Source organism: Myxocyprinus asiaticus, chromosome 10 (genome assembly GCF_019703515.2).
Source record: "Myxocyprinus asiaticus isolate MX2 ecotype Aquarium Trade chromosome 10, UBuf_Myxa_2, whole genome shotgun sequence".
Taxonomy (NCBI): domain Eukaryota; kingdom Metazoa; phylum Chordata; class Actinopteri; order Cypriniformes; family Catostomidae; genus Myxocyprinus; species Myxocyprinus asiaticus.
In genome coordinates, this window is record NC_059353.1 from 19290948 (window position 1) to 19306185 (window position 15238).

Below are 15238 nucleotides of genomic sequence, written 5' to 3' on the forward strand. Positions count from 1 at the left end.
TGTGCTAGGGAGGTGAGAATTTTACATTTGACACATAAGCAACACCAACTTACCTCTCTTAATTTGTTTCTTTGTCTGCTTTTGTCCATCTCACTCCTTTAGGAGGCACCATTCTTCGTCTCAGTTTGAATGTTTGATGTCAAAAGACGCTTATAGATTGAGGCAAGTGTTTTGCCAGTGTTTAGTTAACATGATTCAATCCATTTGTGTTCATCAGTCTGTATGGATACTGTGTTAAATTAGTTTGGAAATGAGTTTTGGAATCTCCTCAATTACCTTTGTGTAACAAAAAGCACAGCTCTGTTAGACACCTTGTCATTAGTGTCTGTGTGATTGCTGGAGAGTAATAAAATACGAACAGCTTCTGAGAATTTCTTTATTGCATTTGGCACTACCTTTCCTTGCACTTATGTTATTGTATCATTTGAAACCATGCATTCAGAGGCACTTGTATTCAGTTTAATTTGCAATTACAGGTATATTAAGGCTGTAAAAAAAATAGACATTATACAACAGTTAGTTCTGGTCTTCAGATCCAACTGGACAAGTGGCATTCCAAGAGTGCCCATATTTATTATTATCGCTCTGGGATGATTCACAGTTTGTATTTCTCCGCATGTCTGTGTTCACTAAAACAAAAAGCTCTTTCACTGAACTGATTCAATTGTGGACAGTGTCTCCACATGTTTGAAATTAGTTTTCTAAACATGAAATTACTATGTTATCTCAACACAGACACTTTGTTTAAAAAGAACATTGCTGAATTGGGTAAACCCAACTAAATTAGATGTGTCAATGTAACTTTATTAAATCTCTTTTATTTGTTGATGTACTAACTAGTGTGAGTGAATGTTAGCATGCTAAATACATGCTGGTTTAAAGCACTACAGAGTGTAGTTTAGTAACTATACTGTGGTTAGCAAAGCATTTGCTCAACGAAGTGAGCAAATAATTTTATGTGCGACATTTACTTGTCCTCATCGTTAGCTCAAGCTCCTCTTCACCATAATGGTAACCCCTGAAACTCCAACATAACAGAAACTATTCTAAATCTCAAAATAACAAAACATTAAACACTAACAAGTTGTCACAGTCTGTCTCCCTCATTCTCTTCAAGGACTCTTATTTTGAAGTTTTCCCCCAGACTTCATTTCCCATAGTGCACTGCCCTCATCACTTCCATCTGTTTCTTATTATCCTCACCTGTATTCTATTCCCTCATTAGTTCCTTATGTATAAATATCCTCTAGTTTTACCCACTCCTTTGTCAGTCCTTGAAGTGTTACATTGAGTTAAGTTTGATATTAAGATGTATTGTGAGTTTCCACTCCAGCGTTTGTTTCCACTCCAGAGAATGTTCTACTCCAGTGTGTATAATTAAAAGATTCAAAGATTCTACTCCTGCGTCTCCTCTCTTCCACTCCAGACACCAACGTTACAGAAGGACTGACCAACAAAATACGGATATACTTTCCTGCTCTTTCAGATGTCCTCCTCTACTCCAGCGATCTCTCTAATCCTTTTCTTCCACTCAACCAGACCCACATGAGCGTGGAGCCAACAAGGTTATTCATGGAGCTTTTCTTCCCCTCCTGGAATATTCTACAAAATTCTACCGACTCGCTGCTACAACCTCCATATCGGATTTATACCTATAGTCAATTTACAGTATGGGTTTAAATTTTCACCGACCTACAGCGCTTCCGGAGGTGGAGAATCTTTCCCTAGCAGATTATATAATAGCTATACTGAACATCCATTATCCCTTGCTATAGCCCATTGCCTCGGGTCCTCTCTCCTAGCTTGTTCTATGCCTTCCACGACGACTCCTTCCCAGCCTTCCATGACTCCTCCCTCCACGCCTTCCATGGCCCCTATCTCCGCACTTTCCACGCCCCCTATCTCCAAGGTAACTCCTCTCCATTCTATCCCCCTAAATTTTTTGAGGGGCTCATCCTCTCCAGGTTCTGGTGGTTGATTCCCTGCCGCAGTCAGCAGTAGCGACCATGGTTAGCGAGCCCGTGCCCGTTGCCTCGACCGTCCCCATATCTACGCTCCCTGCTGGCCAGAGGAGGAGGAGAAGGAATAGGACTCCTCCTCCCCAGCCTCTGCCCGTGTTCACGACCATGGAGGTCATTCCCCAGCCTCTGCCCATGCTCTCGACCGCAGAGGTCGATCCCCAGACTCTGCCTGTACTCCCTTCCTTGGCCTGCCCTCAGACTCTTCCGTGGCTCCACCCCCAGAGGCTTTCTTCGGATCCTCTCCTCGAGCCTCCCTTGGCTCCGCCTCCCCCAGCTCTGCCCTCTGAGTCTTCCTCGGCTTTGCCTGCTTCCCCAACGGTTTCGCCTCCTGACCCAGTCCTTGCCCTGTGGCCGCCTCCCAGGTCTCCTGACCCAGTCCTTGCCCTATGGCCTCCCCCCAGGCCCCCGGATCCTTTCCCAACCCTGAAGCCGCCCCCTAGGCCTCCTGATCATCCTCCTTGGATCCTTCATCTTCTGCATCATTATACCCTCCTCATCCGTCATTGGGCGCCAGGAGTCGCCCTTTGGGGGGGGGATCAGTGATGTGGACACCGAAGAACTTGAAGATGCTGACTCTCTCCACCGGTGCTCCATTAATGGTGATGGGGCTGTGTTCTTTGTCTTTTCTCCTGAAGTCCACCACAAGCTCCTTGGTCTTACTGACGTAGAGGAAGAGGTTGTGCTCCTGACACCAGTGTGTCAGAGTGTGCACCTCCTCTCTGTAGGCTGTTTCATCATTGTCAGTGATCAGACCTACCACCGCCGTATCATTAGCAAACTTGATGATAGCATTGGAGGTATGTGTTGCCACACAGTCATGTGTGTATATGGAATTCAGGAGTGGGCTGAGAACACAGCCCTGTGGGGCTCCAGTGTTGAGGGTCAGTGGTGAGGAGATGTTGCTGCCCATTCTGTTCACCTGGCGTCTGCCTGACAGGAAGTCCAGGATCCAGCTGCACAGCGAGCTGTTTAAGCCCAGAGCCCAGAGTTTCATGCCAAGTTTGGAGAGCACTATGGTGTTGAATGCTGAGCTGTAGTCTACAAACAGCATTCTCACATATGTGTTACTTTTTTCCAAATTTGAAAGAGCAGTGTATTGTGATTGCAATGGCATCATCAGTGGAGCGGTTGCTTCTGTAAGCAAACTGTAGTGGGTCCAGTGAGGCAGGCAGCACAGAGCAGATGTTGTCTCTGATAAGCTTTTCAAAACACTTGCTGATGATGGGAGTTAGGGCAACAGGACACCAGTTATTTAGACAAGTTATCTTTGACTCTTTTGGTATGGGCACAATGGTGGATGTCTTAAAGCATGTTGAAACCACAGACAGGGAGAGGGAGAGATTGAAAATGTCCGTTAACCCTCTGGGGTCTGAGGGTGTTTTGGGCCCTGGAGAAGTTTTGACATGCCTTGACATTTGTGTGTTTTTCAGTTGCTTAAAAACATATTAATGGCTAAAGTCTGATAACACTGTATTCAGCACAAACTGGGCTACAATAATATGTGAATAACATGTATGTACATGTTTGTGTTTTTGAGAAAATAACATTTATGCATGGTTGTTGAAAAAACAAAAATGTTAAGTCACTGAAATAAGGCCTTATAACACATACTAAACATTTGTTCACAAGACGTTTGAGAACTGGATCTTGTAGCCTAGAATTTTTGCTACAAATATTATGTGAAAACCATCCTGATCACTCATTCATACAAAACAATATAGTCATTTAAATTTTGTAAGACACTTTTTGTGTTAGAAAGGCCATATGCAAGGAGGCATGGATGATCATGAATATTGATGTGATTCACACCTGAGGACCCCTCCCCTGAGAGAGAATGAATGTGAGGAGACTTAATGATTGAATGTATTCTTTGTAGCTTATTCACAAAATCAAGTTTAAGTTAAAAGAAGTAATCTGACTATACATTTTCTTTACATAAAGACTTTACTTAAAAACTTTAGACCTACACTACCGTTTAAAAGTTTTAGATTTGAAAGATTTTTTAAATGTTTTTAAAAGAAGTCTCTTCTGTTCACCAAGGCTGCATTTATTTGATCCAAAATACAGCAAAAACAGTGATATTGTGAAATATTTTTACAATTTAAAATAACTGTTTTCTATTTGAATATATTGTAAAATGCTATTTATTCCTGTGATCAAAGCTGAATTTTCAGCATCAATACTGCAGTCTTCAGTGTCACATGATCCTTCAGAAATCATTCTAATATGCTGATTTTCTAATATGGGCATAATTACAGCACATTTTACACATTTACACCCGAACAGATACAGTATTTGCAAGCACAAGCATCGTTGATGATAATGAGGCAGCATAAACACTAGTTAAAATCTAATCTAAACATTCATATTATTTTTATATCATATTTATATCATACAGCATACAATTTAAATACCTGCTTTAGCCGAAACAACATTTAAATGTAACTTAAACTTGCCTATCAGGACATATTTCAAATTTCAATACTCTGAATCCTGGCTGGCAAGTCTGGAAATAGTCCAATTAGCAAAATATGTCCATGTTTATATAAAATAGCATGTCAACTAATATGTAAATAAAACTAAATGACTTACTCATCTGAAACTGTATCCTCGGCTGGATCAAGTCGCTCTTCAAAATGCAAACGTTCCTCGTCGGATTCCCGCTCTTCTTCTGAGGAAAATGTGAACTCTTCGTCACTATCAGGACCATCTGTAGAGCTTCATCACCTGTGTGGCGTGCCATCTTCCAAACGCGCAGGAAAGAATTGTTTCTTTATTTTACAAAAGCACAAGGTTTTGTTGTTATTGTGAGTGTACACAAATAAAAGTAGACCCTTTATAGTCTCTAATGATGTCTTACACGTATCTGTATGCCCAAAAATTATGGAGTATTTTAAGTTGTTTCTGCTGTTATGAGGAAAAAATCCAGAAGGACGCGCCGGCACGTCCATCGACCCCAGATGGTTAAAACACCCACTAGTTGATCTACGTATGCTCTGAGAGCACGGAATGCCATCTGGACCCGCAGCTTTGTGAATATTCACCCGTTTATTCATTAGACCCTCTACTGCCAACATGTTACATGACAGTTCCTCAGGCATAAACAAGGAGGCAAAGTCACGGAAATGTATTTTGCACTGAATAACGGAGAAGCCAACGGTTGATATTGCTTTGGTTTCATTTTGAACTATAGCGGAGCAAAAACAGGCGAAAAACTGACCATCTTGTGTCTAAAATATAAGTTACTCAAAATCAATTTCTTGTTTATAGCACACTCGCAATTGTGCAGTTGTAATAAATATCAGCACGGTTGTGATTACCTGCCACCATTTTATGAAAGCAATAAAAGTATGTATTGTACAGTAATTTTATTACAGTAAAATCCACTAATTTATTTTGCCTAACAACACCCCATTATGTCTTGTAAAATCACTGTATTGAAAATCTTGTGGCTTTTTTCTTGATTAAAACTAGCCTAATTAGATCTTTAGGAGCAGTCAGTGTTTTTTAAGTTTTTGTTATTAAGTCACATTCTATGTCAAACAATGTCTGCTCGACCAATAATAACCCTTGCCGTTTAGTTTGAAAAGTTTCCTTCAAGTGTCATTGTTATAGCTATGTGTTAACTGAATTCCCATGAAAAGATTCTGCTGAGTGGAAGCAAGCCACACTCTGGAGGACTGTGTCAAAACATGTCATCATGTATGGCAGAGTGGCAAATTTATGTCAGTGAGCAAAAAGTCCTCGGCACAATCTCGGCTGTCTGCTAGGAATACATCACCCTGTGGGTAGAATGGATGCACCATTGTGCTGAAAATGTAACAGGCGGCTTCACATTTGCCAAGCATATCATTTATCGTCCCTCAGTGGCAGCAATGCTGAGGAGATGTATTTTCATGCAGGAAGATCTGAAATCAGCACTGTAAAAGATAGAATTATGGGGAAACATAATGGCTTTTAGTCACAATGCCTTTGCTTAATTCAGCGGCGAATACATTTGAATGAATTTGCTTCAAAGTTGTGAATGTCTGAGGAAGTGTCATGTAACATGTTGGCACAGCAGCATATTTTGTATTAATTAAAGGGAAAGTACACCCAAAAATGAAATTTTTCACACCATTTAGAGGAGAGGAGTCACCACTATTTACCCTCTTGCACTTTTTTTGAATGTGCTAACTGTGCTCATTAGTGCCCGGTTCACTAAAGGAATTATGTAGATCAGGCGACAGCGCAAACGCACCCACACAATCGCTGCTGAATGCAATTGCACATGCAATTCTGATCTTGCAGTCCGATTCGAATATAGCCTAGGATCCGCAGACCACTGTATTTGCCGGCACTGGACAGCATCATTTTGATCCAGACACAAGACATCTTTAAGTTGCACTGATGTGCCTTGACGAGTGCTGTTCATTCGCTGTTTTGGCGTATTTCCTACTGTGTCAGGAATTGGGGGCAGGACATGTCAAACGACTTCTCCCGTTTTTAAAAATAGCCGATAGGCTTTTGTTTACAGACACACACACTCACTCACACACCTTTCCATCATGCTAATTTTAGCACATTTTATCAGTGCCCACTAAATGTGATTGCATGTGGTTAGTCAATAAGACTAAAGTGTCCAAAAGTGCCGCAACTGTTTAGTGAATCTGCCACAAAGATTTTTTCAAGAATATCTCAGCTCTGTTGGTCCATACAATGCAAGTGAATGGTGGCCAGAACTTTGAAGTTCCAAAAAGCACATAAAGGCAGTATAAAATTAATCCATAAGTCCCAGTGGTTAAATCCATGTCTTCAGAAGCTATATGTTAGGTGTAAGTGTGAAACAGATCAATATATAAGTAATTTTTTACTATAAATTTCCACTTTCACTTCCACATTCATCTTTTGTTTTTGGCTATTTGCATTCTTCGAGCATATCACCACCTACTGGTCAGGGAGGAGAATTTATAGAAAAAAAGAACTTCAATATTGACCTGTTTCTCAACCACAGTTATCATATTGTTTCTGCAGATATGGATTCAACCACTGGAGTCTTATTGATTACTTTTATGCTGCCTTTATTTGCTTTTTGGAGCTTCAAAGCTCTGGCAACAATTCACTTGCATTGTATGGATCACTGAGCTAAGATATTCTTCTAAAAATCTTCATTTGTGTTCATCAGAAGAAAGAAAGTCATACACATCTGGGATGGCATGAGAGTGAGTAAATGATGAGATAATTTTCATTTTTGGCTGAACTATTCCTTTAATGAGGCTGATTGGATTGGTGTTGACTGAAGTGTTAGAAAGACGTATTCTCTTTTAGACTTAGACCTTTAACCAAACAGCATAAAATCTGGTCCTCATTTCAGCTTATTCTGGTCAAGAACTGCACACTTACATGAACTTACAACTGACATGTAAAGTAAGAAAAAAACCAACCATGTGTGCTTTGTTTTACTACAGTCTCCATAAATCGATGTGCAGTGAAAAATAGCAGAAGATGTTTATAGATGTGTATATACAGTTCTGCTTGTTGATATCTAGTTAACCTGATATAAAGTACTTTTAACAAATCTCCAGTATCTTCCAAAGATTTAATGCATTAAGCTTGCAGACTTTGACAAATCCACTGATTAGTTCTTCCTCAGAAACATTCACTGTATCAATTCTGTATGTTGTAAGCACAATTTGTTTCCTGGTGGACTGATTTAAAAAAAAAAAAGAAAACGTGTACCCTTACTCCCGAAAGTTGGGTAAAACCAGCCAGTCAAGTTGGAATTGAGGATTCCAGCCAGCGCTTGCCATTTTTGTGTGCAATATGCTTTAGGCGGTCAGCGAAAGGACTTGGGGCGTTCCGTGGGTGTGCTGTCTATGGCTGAGACTAAGAACAACTTGAATTGTTACCTCTGTATATACATTATCGGATTTCATTTTTCAGTCTTTGTGATTCTGCAGTTTGCAAGCTTGAAATAACCAATGTTTATTAATATTAGCAAGTGGGCTTAAATTATGGCAGATGTGCTGTTGTATTAAAGCTGTGGTGGGGTTGATTTTGTTTTCTCCCAGGAGTGAGCTGTGTGGACAAATATGATGAGGTGGCAGATGTGTCTGAGTGTTTGCAGTGGGCCGGGCCGATGCCGTCACGCTTCAGGAGCTGCTGGGTGCCCTGCAGGGATGACTGCACTCTCAGTACTTGGTCTAAATTCACAGAGTGCTCTGGCTGTGGGAACCGACGCACCCGCAAACGTACCCTAACAGGTGAGATACATTCAGATAACTCACAGATTGACTCACAGTTGTGAATGTGCAACATATAACATAACAGCTCCACACCTCATGCACTAATTACATTAATGAGAAAATAGTGTGAGGTCATAGAGGTTGCCTAGTTATTACAGATCTGGGATGGTGACCAAAAGGTTGCTGGTTTGAACTATGCAAGGGGCAATCCCTGAGACTAAACCTCAGGTTGCCCCATTGGGGATGTATTTTTCAGTAAATAAGTAAGTACGTAACACTGAATATATATAGCACCTTCAAAAAAGGTTAGTTTCTTTACTTCCATTGAATCACACAATATGCTCTTTTGAACATTCTCAAATCATGCTGGGAAACATGAATCATCAGGTTTTGCACAATATTGCAGAGTCCGTGCCATCTCGAATGCATGCTGTCATTGAAACATAAGAAGGACATACCAAACTAGAAGCATTTTCACTAGTGGTCTCAGACTTTTGGACCCCACTGTATACATGCACATCAACACATTTGCATCAGTGTTAATCTCGTCAACAAAAAAACGTTTGTTGCCAAAGGGTTTTTTAATTTCGTCAACGCTAATGAATACAAGATGAAAAAGATGCATTATGATGATAATTAAAAACAGTGCACAATATAAACAGAAGAAGAAACATCTAGAGAAACATCTGTTTATATAAGAAGATATTAGATATTGTTCATCTAATCCAGTATTTCAGTATGTTGGGAATTTCTCCACTTGAGCTGAGTGCGCTGAACACTGGGAAAATGAATCATTTAAAATGGGTTAATTACCCCTCTCAAACGCATTCTTATTTCTACATGAGACTAATCACTATATCCACAACATACATGTAATATTACAACTTGCATCTGCACATACAATGAAGCGAGTGAACTTAAGTTACGCGCTAATCATAATATACGTAACTTGCATTGAGAATACGCTGTTTCCTTAAAAAAAGCGTGCAGCATGCAATACAATATTCTAAACTAGCTAAACATGGAAAATTAATAACAGTCTTTAAAGCATGAAGAATTCAGAATACAGTAGGCTAACTACTAAACAGTAGCTAATACTTAAGCAATATCACACGAGCAAGAGTGCGATATGGCCCTACATCAGCATATATGGTAGAGCCCTGCATTTCAGCCCGAGCCCGACAGGCCCTGACATATTTACGCCCTAGGGCTTTAAATTACAACTTCGGGCCAATTTTCACATTATAGTTCATGAGAAGTTGATGATGGTAAAACAAACATAGAAAGAGGTTTTATAACCTATCACACTGATACACATGACACAGTCTGCTCACGCACACACACACACACACACACACACACACAGGTTTCCCATGGACCCACGATTCACCTCACGTGCAATGGAGAACATAAAGAGAAAAATCGCCAATAGCGAACTTAAAACTGAGAAAAACACGAGTAAAGGCAAACTTCTGGGCTGTTTTTCAAGTAGTGACAACCTTAAATGACGAGCCTACTGGTTATGCACAATGCACAACTTGCAAGGCTGTGCTAAGCTACAATAGTAAGATGGGATCATCTCATTTACAAAGACATTTTGAGCATGGATGATGTAGCAGACCAACCAGCAGCAGCAAACAAATGAGAGTGAGTGATTTCCTCACCAAACCAACTCCCTCTATGGTGAAATCACTAATCGCAGCTAAATGCGTGAATTTCTGTTGTATGGACATTCGGCCATTTGAAACAGTAGCATTTGAAATGGTTTCATCCAGTTAGCACAAGAGCTAATAAATGTAGATGCAGCCCATGGCCGTCTGTCAGCTACAAGTTTACTCCCTGACCCCACCACAATCACCTGAAAGTGCAAAGAAATGGCGACTTCTAAGAGAAGGGATGTGGTTGAAGAGATCAAGGGGGACATGTCGTTGATAAGTGTGGGCATGACAACTGACATGTGGACGGATGATCACCGTAAGATAAGCTACATGTCAAACACATGTCACTATGTCACACCACAATATGTTATGAAGAGCAGGGTACTCACCACAACAGGCTTCCCAAACGAGGCCAAAACAGGAGACAATATTCAAAAAGAGTTGCAGCAGCAATTAGTCTCAGTCCTTGGCTTTGATGCATCAGTGATGAATAATGTTGTCTGGGTAACCGATCAGGGGGCTAATTTTTTTTGCCACTCTCCGCCCACACCAGCGCCTGGACTGTCAAGACCACTTGTACAACACTGTCCTCCGGCATGCCTTTAACCCAGATGAGCTTACAGAAACAGTCCCAGAAGTAGCAGAAACCCTGCAGGCCGCCAAGGCTTTAGTCCGATAATTAAAGCAGTCAGGTCTGACAAGCCGGTTGTCAAAAACTGTCAAACAGATGGCAGAAACCAGATACAGCAGCGTATTCCTCACCCTGGAGTCAACTGAGTCAGTCTACGCTGAGTTACAGGAGATACTTCAGAGCCGTGGTGAGAGCCAGCGACTACACGATGTTTCCCCAGATGCGCTGGCCTTCCTGGTGCAATTTCTGCACCCATTTTATGACACACAAAGGGAGTTAGAGGGGGATAAATACCCAACACTGAACCTCGTCGTGCCTTGGCAACACAAACTGAAACAACATTGCCAGCCAGATGTGTCGGACACACCTTCCCAAGCAATTATCCGCCAACGACACTTTGAGTGCAAAATGAAGAAAGTCCACATCCAGCCACTTCACAAACTGCCCATATTCTTATGGCCGAAGTTCAGTCAATTAAGGATGTTCACAGACGCCGAGAGGGATGACAGCAATCAGCTGGCGAGACAGATAGCCCGCTTCAGAGAGGAGAGGGGGGCGGCACCAGGGGCTGATTAACAAGCCGGTGAGATTTTCTTTTACGTGAGTTGTTTTTATTATTATCATTATCATTATTATTATTATTATTATTATTATTTCACTTTATTTGCACCGGCAACCACACCAAGTCACTTCCCTTGTATTAAATAGGCCTCTAAATTAATGTATTAATCATAGCCTACTTGGCCTTGGCCTAATTAATAATTATAATTATGATTCGTGCAGCGGCGGGCACGGCTGTGCCTGCACTTGTTGCTGCGAGCCACGCAGCAAAGAAGAGAGCGCTGGCCGAGTTTGAGGAAGAGTGGGAAAATATTGTGGAGCAGGAGGAGGATAATGATGGAGTACAGCATTACCTGCGCCTTAATCCCAACATGGAAGGTGATGGAAGAGATGTGCTGCGCTGGTGGAAACAACACGAGACCATGCTACCACGACTGTCAAGACTGGCTCGCATGGTGTTTAGTGTCCCCACCAACAGCAGTAGCAGTGAGCGTGCCTTCAGCACAGCTGGAAGAGTTATAGAAGAAAGGAGGACTGGATTGAAACCTTCCACTGTGGATGCTGTGCTTTTTTTCCACGATGCTCTGTAAGAGACTGTTCTTCTGGCTGTAGCCATGTTAAGACTAGGAGGCTGTCTTGTTTTTTGTTTGATTGGACTTTATTTTCATTAGTCTAACTGTTGGAAACTATTGGAAATAAGAATGGCCATGTTCTGTGGTGAAGCCTTGATTTTTGAGGTAAGGTAAGATAACCTGCATTTGTTTAGATTGTATAGCCCTTTCGTCTGTTTTTCCGCACACCGTTGCGAGCAGCAGAGCAGCCTGCCTGAGCTTGTCAAAAATGCCTTTTTACTGTGGTGGTGATAATAAACATTTAAACTAACATTGTGTGATATGCTTGAAGTGTTTTATATCTATGGATTTTATTGTAGGCAAGTCAAGTGTTGATTTGAGAGGCTAAATTGATCAAACGTGATCAACTCACTGTCGGCTGCTGGCTGCTTGGTCGTCACTTTAAAAAACAAAAATTTTAATTTAACAAACAAAAAATGCTCCAAACCTTTTTCTAAATTAACTTAATAAAGAAATGAAATATAACTACTTTGCAGCAACAGTAGTATAAGCTGTGTAATGAAGAAAAAAAAAAAAAACACGGGCTCCAGTCGGACTCGGGCCGAGAATTCTGATAAGCTGTCGGACAAGGGCTAGGGCCTGAGCGTCTCAGGCCAGGGCTGGGTTAGGGTCTAGATTTGAGGCCCGTGCAGGGCTTTAATGTATGGCCTGCGGCCGAATCACAGCAGTGTTATTTAGGGCCATATAGTACGATTGCGAGTTTGATATTGCTTATGTACAACAGTTCAATGAACAAGTAAATTAAAAAAAAAATAGAAAAAACTGAGTCATAAAAATGCATTTGTGCATGGAACTACTTTCTTACGTGATGGATCAGAATCTGCCATTGCTGGTTCAAACCAAATGATGCATCCAAGCCTTCGTTAGAAATCCAAAAATGTCACTTCAGAAATAGTATCGGCTTATGCTGTTTCTAACAAGTTATTAGATAAACAAGGATGGATGTGTGTGTGAGAGAGAGAGAGAGAGATGGAGCGTGTGTGATCACCTGTTGCCACTCCCAAGCAGAGATGCTGTCAGCTTTCTGAAGATCAGCATTCTCAGTGGAAAAATAGCCGTCCAAGCGGGGGTATTTCTCCCTATTTTGCGGTAGCTGGTGCACAAGAGTAATTCACTATAGAAACCGCAGTCTCCTCCGCCATTTTAAAGAGTATTTCCTCTCCAATGTGGAAACTCCAGTAAGAGGTAAGTGCCTTGAGTTCTGTAATTAATCAGTCTGTTGTGTCTCTCAGTTGTGATGAGCCTTAATGCTTAAATTGTTCGTTGAAAGCATTTTAAAGCTATTTCCTAGCTTTAGTAGTATAGTAGTAATACAAGCGATCATGGAGCACTGTTGTATGTAAACACTGGCTGATTCAGATTCACTTTATGTCACCAAACTGGCTCATATTACACACAAAAATGATCTTTTGCCACCACCTGCTGGCTAACATATGTAATGTCAAAAATATATATATAAAATACATGTAAGAGACACACTTAGGCTGTGTCTCGTTTGGAAGGCTGCATGCTAGGTAGAACGCGTCCTTTGAAGGCTGCGTTATACCGAGCGTCCTCCTTTAAACAAGTCTCATTTAAAGGAGACGGCGTTCGTAGGACAAACGGAAACAGAACGTAACATGGTTGACAGCATGCCACTTTTTAACAAGCACGAGCGCTTTGAGTGAGAAGTGAACAAAGTCCCTTTTGAAGAGAATGTATGAGGTAAAATTTAGGAGAGTTGTAATGATGTAAAGAGAAAAGAAAATAGATTTTACAGGTGTACTTTTAGTCTACAATACTTTATTTTAATTATATATTACTATAATTATACATAGTATATACTCTGCATTCATCTACTGAGGTACTTCAACTTGGGAATTAACATTACTTGCGTTTGAACATCATATTTACGGGCAAATTGGCGTCATTTTGTTTTTTGTTTTTTGTTTGTTTTTTACATTTCCATCGAAGCAAATAATTGTGGGTTGTGAGTGCCCACGAAGGATACACCTCATGCATCCTCTGAATTCCTGTGAAAGAAGGTCGCATTCGAAGGCTGCATTCGAAGTGTCCTACTCACTTTTCTGAAACGAGACAGCCTCGATGACGTACGCATCCTACCACTTCATTACTATACAATACATCCACAGTTTGTGCGCCTACACCCACAGTAGTGCAAACACTTCCACCCTCGCCCACTTGCTCTTTGTGCTGGCATGAAAGTTATATACTTAGAATTAGCACTCTCACGAAAATCGGATAAGATGTTGAGCACGGTCGTAGCACGTAGCACTACGCTTTGCACACTCATGACAAGACAGCCCTAAAATTAATAAATGACAAAATTTTGACTAATTTTAAAGTACATTTTCATCAAAAGACTAAAACTATGACTAAAACAAAAAACATCCATACATATGAAAGGAGATACAAGAAAATAAAATGTTAATAGTAAAGGTGAAGTGTGTAATTTCTGCATCACTCATAAAAATAATGATCATTTCCAAACAGATTTTTACAAACTCTCCTACTGCCTACTGTATATGTGTTGATGAGTGCTGGCATGATCTACCAAGCAGCGATTCTTATAGTACTTACCTCAGGAAATGGAAGAATAAGCATTGATACATTTGTTATTTACATTCAGTAGGATGCCTAGTGTGACAGAATACAAAAATTTCAGAATGAAAATTGTCATGGTGAATATGTTAAATCCTTATACCATAGCAAGTCGATAAGCTTGTTTAAATCCTGACAAGTACAAGCACAAATTAGTGGCAGCATGTTTGTAAAATCCTTCAGGAGCTAGTGCCAATTCTATAAGGATTTTGAGAGTGTCACAATTGTATTATCACTTCAGGAATATTACTTTAACAAAGGGAATAAGCTGACAGTTACGTCAGCTTTGGTACATTCCTTAGCTGGGTATAATCAGCTAAAGGCAGAGAAATAAAAATAATTTAAAGTGAACATTTTTTCAGTGCCCCAGTTCATTGTTTCATTAACTATGCTCTTCATTTCCACTTTTCTCCTTTTGTTAACATTACTGTGAATATCAGACTTGTTTTGACAGTCCTATCTATCATCAGGGAACAGAGACTTGCTGTGAACTACTCTACAGGCAGTCTATTAGGGAATTACTGCAGGGCTTTCTGCTTTAGTTAGTTTGTTCCTATTAAGTCATGATTGGCTTTCATTAAGATCCTGCACATCTGACAACATGATGTGTTTTCTGTGTCAGATAAAATTTCAAAGGCTTTTTTCACCTGATACTTTTTTGTAAATCCCACATCAAAGGCGATCAAACTTTAAGATGACAGATTTGATCCTTAAAATGGAAGAGCATCGGTGGAAACGACAGAAATTACAGCTAGAAAAATGCAAGCTAAGGATTTCACACCGTTAGCACTGTTTTCTATCACTGGCCACCCCTGAACACCCAAAACAAATGGAGGCTGGCAAACACACAGCAGGGAGTTGTCGTGACATAGTGAGAATTTTAGTCACTCTTTCCCTCTACCTTTCTGCC

At 40.6% G+C, this 15238-nt stretch overlaps 1 protein-coding gene across 2 annotated transcripts in view; it reads left to right on the forward strand.

Annotated features, from left to right (window-relative positions):
• The window catches only part of LOC127447176 (histamine N-methyltransferase), a 380204-nt gene that overhangs the window by 302190 nt on the left and 62776 nt on the right, over window positions 1–15238 (forward strand). For both annotated transcript variants that reach the window (XM_051708810.1, XM_051708811.1), the window contains exon 14: window positions 8072–8263. In XM_051708810.1, coding sequence (XP_051564770.1) covers window positions 8072–8263 — 192 coding nt within the window. The remainder of the gene's footprint in view (window positions 1–8071; window positions 8264–15238) is intronic.